The 9801-nt window shown below is 49.8% G+C and overlaps 2 protein-coding genes across 2 annotated transcripts; one reads left to right on the top strand and one right to left on the bottom strand.

Moving 5' to 3' along the window:
• Positions 1 to 5735: 5735 nt before the first annotated feature.
• Positions 5736 to 6549, bottom strand: EI90DRAFT_3126705 (uncharacterized protein; the record flags this gene model as incomplete). The annotated part of the gene is made up of 3 exons (XM_039063941.1): positions 5736 to 6039; positions 6143 to 6194; positions 6258 to 6549. The coding sequence occupies 3 exons, from the start codon at positions 6547 to 6549 to the stop codon at positions 5736 to 5738; spliced, it is 648 nt and encodes a 215-aa protein (XP_038913708.1).
• Positions 6550 to 7366: 817 nt separating this feature from the next.
• Positions 7367 to 8198, top strand: EI90DRAFT_1676533 (Cys/Met metabolism PLP-dependent enzyme-domain-containing protein). The gene is made up of 4 exons (XM_039052016.1): positions 7367 to 7496; positions 7560 to 7603; positions 7660 to 7696; positions 7802 to 8198. The coding sequence occupies exons 2-4, from the start codon at positions 7566 to 7568 to the stop codon at positions 8093 to 8095; spliced, it is 369 nt and encodes a 122-aa protein (XP_038913707.1). The 5' UTR covers positions 7367 to 7496; positions 7560 to 7565; the 3' UTR covers positions 8096 to 8198.
• The last annotated feature ends 1603 nt before the right edge of the window (positions 8199 to 9801 follow it).

The following is a 9801-nucleotide window of genomic DNA, read 5'->3' as shown; positions in this document are numbered from 1 at the left end:
GTGGTAGTGGCACAATGGATTGGATGCGTGTAAGCAGTGACTTGGGATTGGAGACCTTGGTGAAAGCACCGAGCCCTTTTAGGGTCAATGGATCCTTGAGCAGGACAATGGTCTGTAGAAGACAATGGAGCTCCACAAGCCTGTCTTGTCTGCCTGTGTTGAGGATTTTGGCAACACAGGCAGACAAAACAGTTTCATATAGCCTATCAAGCTCAGCATGGGGACCCACATCAGCTTCCTGACTGCCTTTCAAGATGGAGTCCAGTTGACAAACAGGACCCTCATCATCATCATTTATGAACTTGATGGCAGTAGCAGCCCAGATGAAAAGCTGGCCAGCTTTCTCCACAAGAGCTGAGATCATACCTGGAAAAGGCCACCCATCTGGAAGATTCCCAAATCATTTACAAATAGACTGGAGTCCATCCCGAAGATACAACTCAATGTCATGTGAACTATCAGCTTCATGAATCACAATCTTGTCAACATGGTCAAGATCCGTAGTGATATGGGATTCTGGTCGGCTTGTGATGAGGATGCGGAGACCAGTGCCAGAGCAGCCAGGGGTGCCAGAGCAGCCAGTGATGAAAGGGCAGCCAGAGCAGCCAAGGATGTGGTGGAGCAACTCTTTTGCTCCATCTCATTCACACTCATCTAGGGCATCAATTATCACGAAGAGGGGTTCGGAGAGTTTGAGGTCTTTCAGGGGGGTAAAGAGGAGCGAGGAATATTGGGTGGCAAGGGAGGCATCATAAAGCTTGTCATCCTTCTTCAATGCCTCTGCGACAGCGGCACCGAATTTCGGAAGTTTCTTGGCAAAGTCCCGCACGATCGTCCCAAGGAAGCGCTTCGCGTTGGACAACTCGTCCTCTTGACGGACAAAGAAGAAGGTTGATCCAAGGAGGTCAGACTCATACTCCGCAATGGTGCACGCAATAGTCGACTTGCCGATCCCAGCTAGACCATTCAACCACAACACTGGCTTTGTTGTATCACTGATAGAGCGGTGCAACCATTGATTAACCTCCTTAATGATTTTTGTTCGCGTTCTGGGAAAACAGTTAGACGGAGCACCAGGCCGATTGGTGTCATAGCCAGCTTTGGAAGTATGTGGAAGCCTGTTGAGAAGAGACTCTAACTGCTTCGCTTCTTCAGCCGAGGCTTCGTTGCGTTTGTACGCCTGGAAATAGTCAGCACCTGTGATGCGTACACTGGGGCCGAAAAACTACCTTAATCTCCTCGATCCCCTCGCGAAGTGGCTAGGGTACCGGCCAGCTCGGCGCCCCAAGAAAGCCAGTGCAAGCTGTACCGTACCTCAATCCGGTCATGTATATCTTCTACTCGTAAGTGAAGTCGGACCGCTTCTGCAGCCTATGTCCATAGATTAGCACTCCGAGTGTGATACATAAAGTATCGGAAGGGTATCTACTTGAAAGGCCGCTACAGCATCGCGTATCCTCCCCCCAGCATTCCCCACCTCGGCTGCGATCTTCTGACGATTCGCCCATCGGTAGAGACGGCTCTTGTCTCCATACGATTTCAAAGGCCAAGTAGCCGTTAGGAAGTCACTGAAAGGGACAATCAGAATACTGACTCTGAGAAGCACTCAGGATATCTGAACATACCGCGATAAAGTGTCGATGTCACGACCTGGCGTTCCCCGGGGCCAGACGACCTCCTCCCTAACCCTCTCCCACGCCCGAACACTCCCCGCACACTCCGCTCGCCGCCCGTCGCCGTCTAACCACTTCCCGCCACCTCTCCACAACCCCTCTCTTGATTGTCGTTGAACGACCTAGCGGCGCAGAGCGCCGCGACCTGTTGTCCCATGTTTTCGCCGCACCTTGTTACCTCGCAGCGAAGGTCACGCTTGACCTTCGTTGTCTTGAACACGTGCTCTTTGTTTGTTTTCCTCCTTCTTTTCTCCGCCCGCAATCTCCGCGAGATCTGGCGACTTATTTCCTATTCAGTTTCCTAGCGCTTATATACAGCTTGTAACTAGTGCTTGTACTGTAGTTCGAAATCAACTGGAATTCACCCCCTAGGCTTACCTCTGTCCCCCGTGAGACCTCTGACTTTCTGAAGTATCGGGACCGCGTCGAGAACGAGGCGCAACGCTCCTCCTCGAGTCGTTGAAGCCGAAATCCCGGCTCTCTCGCCTAAGTAGCCTCGACCTCGAGATCGGTGGGGTTTATTCCTCGCTAAAGCTCGGTCGTGTGTAGGACGCCTATTCCACTAGCGGGCAACGCTCGGTCGCCTACGGCTACCCTCGGCGAAGATTCGCACGGTTCTGACAGTCGATAGCTTCGCTGAGCTCGGAAGGAACAGAGGGTTTCCCTCCGTATTTTCCAAGCGGCTTCGATACTGACTGGTTAAAGGATTCCACAGTGTGCTCGAGCTGACGAATCGCATCCACATTTGCGCCGACTGACTGTGAGAGCAATTATTAGCGTTACGTCCGCCGCAACAGTTACAGAACCTACGTCCAACTGGCGAACTATTTCAAGGACACCGCCAATCGCGCTTTTGAGCCCAGGAACAGGGACACTATCGAGACTCGCTTGAGCAATACCCAGCACGCTCAGAACACCGTTCCAAACAGTGCTGAAACCAGTATCACTTGAGGGTGCCACTACAGCTGCAGGTGCCACTTCGGGTGCGGCTACCGCTGCGGCTACAACCCCAGCTGCTACAACCCCAGCTGCGAGTGCAGGTGCGGGTTCAGCAGAGGAAGTAGCACCCTTCTTCGAGGATCTCTCCTTTGGTTTGCTGAGATAATTTTGCATGTTGGACAGACTATAAGGGCGATTGACAATGACAGGAAATTAAAATCAACACGTTGCAACCTCGTGTACTGGCAGAATCCTGGAGCCTCAAACAGGAAGTTCTTCGCATGAACACAAGCGCCCATCCCGACGGTCTACATGAGCCAATGCATGCATAAAATACAATCCCGTACTCTGTAGCTTGGGTTTAGGGACAGACTGTGGCTTTGAATGGCGACCGGACGGAATGTGCACAGACTCCTGCCATGCAAAGTGTTGGAGGAACAACCTCGAAGCATGTATTTACTATTGTTTAGTGGTAATACCTTCCTAATTAAGAGTCCACTATATTCTCGTCCAGCCGCCCTCAACTTGGTTCTCTCTATAGGTTATGAGCCCAGGTGGCTCGCCTGGACAAGCTTAGGTATCAAGGAAGTCCGCCCGACTCTCGCGGCAGTTGGTCAAAGTGCAGTTGACCACCTTCATAAGTCCTCAGCGGAGGCAGGGGCAATCCCCCGTATCTTAAGTCCCATGTGGCATTTGTTAAGTCCTGTACACCAGGCATCCTTTTAAGTCCTACACGGCATTGTTTTGGGGCACTAAAGTCCAGCCCAGTGCCCACTGTTAAGGCCGGTGCGCGGCATCCTTCAAGTTTGTCTTTGGGCACGGAAGTCCAGCCTGGCGCCCACTATTAAGGCCAGTGTGTGGCAATTATTCAAGTTTGTTTGGGCTCGAAAGTCCAACCCGGCGCCCACTGTTAAGGCCGGTGTGTGGCATTCAAGTTTTGTGTTGGGCCCGCAAGTCCAGTCTGGCGCCCATCTTTAAGGTCGGACTTGGCACCCCTTCTCTCCTTGCTCTAAGTCCTCAGACAGGCATGCAACACTCTTATTTCCCTTCCCTTCCTTGCCACGTCACCATTTTTTCATTTTCCCACGGTCCAATCGCGCGCGCTCAAAGGCAGCAACCCAATCCCACCTTGCAGCTGGCACCAGCAGGCCATTGGGGCCACTCCCTTACTGCCTTACCATGGAACACTGTGGATTCAGAGGGTGATCCCCCCCTTTCAAATATCGTATTAATTCTCATGCACACTTTGGACAAGTTGGACACCCGGGATTGCTGAGAAGGCTCACCCCACCGACTGCCTGGCATGGCATCCACTCAGATTTGGAAGACAACCAATCACCATTGATTATTGGACTAGCACCCTTGATCACGCATCCATTGGATTTCACCTTTCCACATTCCCTTCACCACTCCATTCCCATTCAATTTTATTCCATTCTTTTTCAGTCAATTTCTTCACACCGGTTTCATTATATCATGGATTCATGTTAGATGGTTACATGTTCTTTCGTTTGAGAGGGTGTGTTGGAGGAACAACCTCGAAGCATGTATTTACTATTGTTTAGTGGTAATACCTTCCTAATTAAGAGTCCACTATATTCTCGTCCAGCCGCCCTCAACTTGGTTCTCTCTATACAAAGATCGCCTCCCGATCTTCCTCACATATTCATGCTAGCTTCCCACAATACCCAAGTGCGATGACAAAGAAGCACATAGAAGTTGCGGAATGATGACTAGCTGGGGGATCCATCGGGCGGTTGCGCCGTCTGCTTCAGAGGGAATATTACTCACCAAAGCCATCTTTCTCTGGTCTCCGAAGTCCGCGTCTGCATTTTCACGCCAACACCAGACACGTCACATTTGCGGTCGACGTTTCATGATTCGAACCAATCCTGGTCGCTACTGCTTAACCTGGTTCCAATCCGCTCGCAGGCGCGCTAATTGCACCGTCTGACAACGTTCACCATGTCCACTCCACTTAACGGTATGGCCGAGAGAGCGGCGCCCATGCACGATCACCTAATTTTCCTGTCATGGATTGCGTCATGGACGTCATCATAGGGCCGAGCAGCGGTGCCGCTCCGCCGCTTGCCCCATGCACCACATCACGATTAGGGACTGACATCATCACCCTATCGTCTTGGATCTCACGCGCTATCCCTGGTCCTCTGACGTCGTGCGCAGGCATATTGCCTGTTCATCCACAATGTCTCCCCCCACATCCGCGCATACCCACAAACCATTCTCAGAGTCACCACACTCACACCCGGGCTCCCTCTGAATACAACCTCCTTATCATTCATATCCAAGTGAGTGTGCATGACTTCTGCGGCTCTCTCATCGTGATCAGTTAGACAAAAGCGACTAATCGTTGGGGTATCCAAAGTAGATTCCATTGAGCATTCCAATCCAAATAAACTAAAACCAGTGGCGGTGGGTATACACTCGACTCGTCAAGGAAAAACAATTTCGAGTGACCCACACACCAGTGAACAACTCCAACAGATTAACAAATACGGAGGGGAATGAAAAGGGAGAGAAGGGCAACTAGGTCAGATTCCGGAAGCATAGAAGAGACGGCATCAAGTGCGACGGGAAGGAAACCGCTTTAGAGAAGTCATGATAGACAAACGAACCTATGGGTTGAGAAGAAAGATACAATAGAGTCGAATTGTAAGACGAACTCGAATATAAAGCGAGAGGAAGGATCCTCGGATGGATAATACCCGCATCTCTGACGAGTGGAAGGGAAACGCGAGGGGAAAGTGATGAGGGTTTTCCCTCCACAGTCTGTTGCGGAGGAACATTAATGATACAGTGCAGATGTTGCGCAGTGGACACGCAACCGGAGAACGAAGGACGAGCTCATCTGCTAGTAATACAGTAATTTAGGAATTTTGAGCTTGATAATACAATGCCGTTCGTGCTTGTCGTAATGTTCATGCTCTTGCTTCGTGGGTGCGGTGTCGTGATGCAATATATGAAGGACTTCAGGGCGAGAGATTGCATAAAATCCATGCCATACCTCCATGGAAAGAGAAAAAGAGATAAGGGATTGAGGGTCGAAAAGTCAAAGATGGATCGATACAATATCCCATCGAAAATCGATAAGATACGACGCGATTAGTAGTCAACATCCTTGAAGTCAGCTCGCAGGGTATGATAGGCATCTTTACGAGATCTCCCTTCTAGAAATGAAGTAACTTGGATGGAGGAGACATGAAAACTAGGTGCTAACTTGGGCGACCGCAGCCCTGCCGGATTCGAGCTAGGTATCGTCGGAGATGCAGTAGAAGTTGATGACGATGACACAGAAGAACCGCCCTGCTTTAGATTGGAAAGTCGTTTCTTCGCGTGGAAAACGCCCAAATGAACTCGCACAGAAAACAGATCCCACCGTTTCCGTGCAGACTCTGCAGAGCTTGATCTAAAATCGAAAAGAGATGGTTTGAATATGTCGATTTAAGTGATTACGAAGTAGGGAGAGGCGAAGTAGAATATCACGGAAAATAAAAGAAACAATAACTCACGCCTGCTGTGCCTGGTGTTCAACATCACTCCCAAACCCATCGAATTCCCCTCCTCATCGAGATCAAGGACCCAAGTTCTGCCGGGCGAGACGGATCATTGACGTCCGCCTATTACCTTGAGCCTTGGCAGTAGTAGTCGATGGATGAGATGAATGGTGGTGCCCTAGTATAGTCTCCTCTTCTTCGTCATGGAAAGTAGTAGTAAAAGGGGAGGCGGGATCAGGGAGCAAGTAAGTGGGCAATGCAATTTCAGGCGAAGCCGTTCCCCCATACATCCATGCGCCGGGGCCGTTCAAACTGGGTGGTAGAAGCAGACATGAAATATGAAGATGCTGGGGAAGATGTGGATGTAGATGGTGTGTAGCGCGAATATATAGGAGGTGAGAAGGAGAGAAGAAGAACGACATGATCGTTCTGAGTCGATCGATACCCACCTTGATGAAATGCAAGACCCAAAGACCCATCCACTGATCGTCCACGTCCACGTCATTCTGTCTCGATCCGACTTGTCGAACGTGGAAATGGATGATTTACGGGGAGAAGTAGTCAAAGATGAGATAGATGGTGTATGTATACACGGTTGCAGTCATTGCCGTGTAGCTGGGAGAGGCCAGAATTAAGCCTGAGTGAGGGAGCGCGCGCGGCGGTGAGATTATGGATATAAATAATTTACCGACGGGGATATCACGGAAGGCATGAATGGAATCAGACCCAAAGATGACGTGATGGCACGGAAGGACGAGTGCTTTCGCTGATGCGGCTCCTCCCGCTACTACCTTATTACTTGTTTAGGGCGAGGGGACGCGACGAGTGAGCTCAAGTAGTCGATGACGCGTGCGTGATGAATGAGAGTTATCGTGTCGCGAGTGCGGTGAGATGTGATGCATCTTCATTCATCATTCATCGAAGCGCCACTCTTCCTAGGATAGTGATATGTAGACCAAGAAGAGTTGGGTTCATGGTTTCATGGTGTGTGTACGTAGTTCTGGATATTTATCCTGCAGACTACAGGCTGCTCGTGAGAGCGCCAAGGGCAGGGGTTCTCGAAATGGTTCAATGGCAGACCAGTATGAGGTATGTTACATAAACGCTTGTACATAAAATCACGAGCCTTTCTCGCTATTCAGTCCATTCAGTCCGTGCTGAGAAAGGACGAAAAAACGAAATTACACGCAATCGTTAATCCTAAGGGTATTCCTCAATCCCCATAAAAGAAGGCGCCATATCTCCTTCCTCTCTCCTTCCAGTATATCCTTTTAGATATAATATCTTTTTCATCATCGTCTCCGGTCTACAGCCTGATATCCAACCTCAACGCCATCCGATACAGTTTCTGTTGTATCTGCTGAAGATCGTCTGTATCCACCTCTCCTACCCTGGACGGATCATTCCTTATGTTTTTTATCACCAATAATAGACTTCGATGCCTCGACAGCTGGATTCTCCACTCGTGCAATCCATGTAGGCTCCGAACCTAGTGGCGAGACTGGTGCTGTCATCCTTGCCATCTCTCTTAGCACCACATACAAACAAGATGCCATAGGCGTTCACAAGGTATATCCTGTTCTTAATCCTTACTCTTCACTCATCGGACTTCTTACCGATCTTTCGGAAACATAACCCCCTTGCCTTCCCATATTTGGACATCGGGGCATCTAGGGATTCGAATACACTCGCTCTGACAACCCAAATCGCCGTAGCTTCGAAGCTCAAATCGAAGCAGGGGGTCATACTGCCATAGCAGTGGCTTCTGGGTCTAGTGCCACCGCGCTGCTTGTGACAGCTGCAGGTCCTAATTCCCACATTCTATCCGTCAATGATGTTTATGGCGGTACTGCCCGGTATTTCACCCGGGTCGCAAATGTCATTCAAAACCTCGCTACTACTTTCATCGACCTCGAATCAGCTCGTGATGCGAAGTATATGACGCCATTCAAGATAATACAAAGCTAATTTGGGTTGAAAGCCCAACTAATCCCACGCTTCGCATTAGTGACATACCCCGAATCGTTCGCATCGCTAATTCTCATCCTTCTCGTCCACTCGTCATAGTAGATAATACCTTCCTATCTCCTTTCTACTCTTCCCCTTTCCTTCTCGGCGCAGACGTCGTCTTACACTCGGTCACAAAATACGTCAACGGTCATTCAGATGTCCTCATGGGAGCAGTCGTTCTCCCTCTTCCACACACATCTACCGAATACCCTAATCCTAAACCACTTGCAGCTACATTGGAATCTAAACTTCACTTCCTTCAAAATGCTATCGGAGCTGTGCCAAGCGCCTACGACAGTTGGCTCGCACAACGTGGAGTTAAAACACTTGCCCTTCGAATGATAGCCCACGGTGAGAACGCCTTAGCCGTTGCGCGTTGGCTTTCAACCCGAGGAAAGGAATTAGGACTTGTAGACTGGGTCATCTATCCGGGGTTAAAATCTACAGCATCCCGGCGAGTCGAAAATAACGAACGAGTGTACAAACTCGTTCGTGACACGCTTCTCTCACCTCACGCACGTAAATGGATCGAAGGCGGGACGTGGTCCGGTCGTGATGATGGGCTGGAGGGGATCCCATTCAGTGGAATGGTCTCATTCAAGATCGCCTCCGCTCCTTCATCTATCCTTTCACCCGCCGAAGCTTCTGAACCTACCTCGACTGCATCCCGCTTCCTCACGTCCACTCACCTCTTCTCGCTGGCCGAGTCATTGGGCGGAGTCGAATCGCTTGCTGAACTCCCAGCTTTGATGACTCATGCGGGTATACCCGTTGAGACGAGGGAGAAATTGGGCATTAGTTCAGGGCTCATCAGATTGAGCATAGGCGTTGAAGATAAGGAGGACTTGTTAGTTGATTTGGAGAGGGCTTTGAGGTGGGCCGTGAAAGGGGAGGTGTGGGATGTTAAGAGGGATGTTGAATTGGGATTGGGTGTAGCCGAGGGAGTGACCAAGGTTTTGGCTGTTGACTCTGAGGACTCGTCTAGAATCGAGGTGCACGATGTCGTGCCTGTTCAAGTTTACGCTTGATGCGAGCATGGTTTGTGGCCACATGAAGATGAAAACGCTGTAGCTTTTGCTTCTTGGCGACTTGTGACTTGGTTTCTTTTGTAATTTGTCGGTCGTCATATATAGAGCGAGCTTTACACACCAGGCAGCTCGACTTGTGCTTCTTGATTTGTGCAAGTACCCAATATCTTACAGGGAAATATATAAGCGAACGTTGTTGTAAACGCGGCGTTCCAAATATGGCAACCCGCTTCAGCGGTTCACTCGGCACCTTGGACAACTGATATCCAGGCATATAGAGAGGGGTTCTCAGGATGTTCAAAGAGGGTCCAGAGGCCTCTTTTGTATGGGAACAGGACGCAAGGGGGTGTCGGCATTTCCCGGTTGAAAGGTATGCCGGGGGGGGCCCGGACATGTAACTTCATGTACTTACATGCAAGGTCTAAAACAACATTGGGGTGACCAAATTCAAGTAAGTAGGCTATTGGGGTCATGTTTGTGGGTCTGGCCAATGGGGCAATGCTTGTTATGTCAAAACCCTGCATCAGCAAAAGGTCCTCAGGGTTTCACTTCAAATGGTTTGAAAACAATTGAGTTCACTGCTGAACTGAATTGAAACGTGACACCTTTACTAAAATGCTTTGGGAAATTGGTCAA

The sequence above is a fragment of the Cantharellus anzutake genome (assembly GCF_015039405.1).
Source record: "Cantharellus anzutake strain C23 chromosome Unknown EI90scaffold_39, whole genome shotgun sequence".
Lineage (NCBI taxonomy): Eukaryota > Fungi > Basidiomycota > Agaricomycetes > Cantharellales > Hydnaceae > Cantharellus > Cantharellus anzutake.
This window is presented reverse-complemented; position numbering and strand designations above follow the sequence as displayed.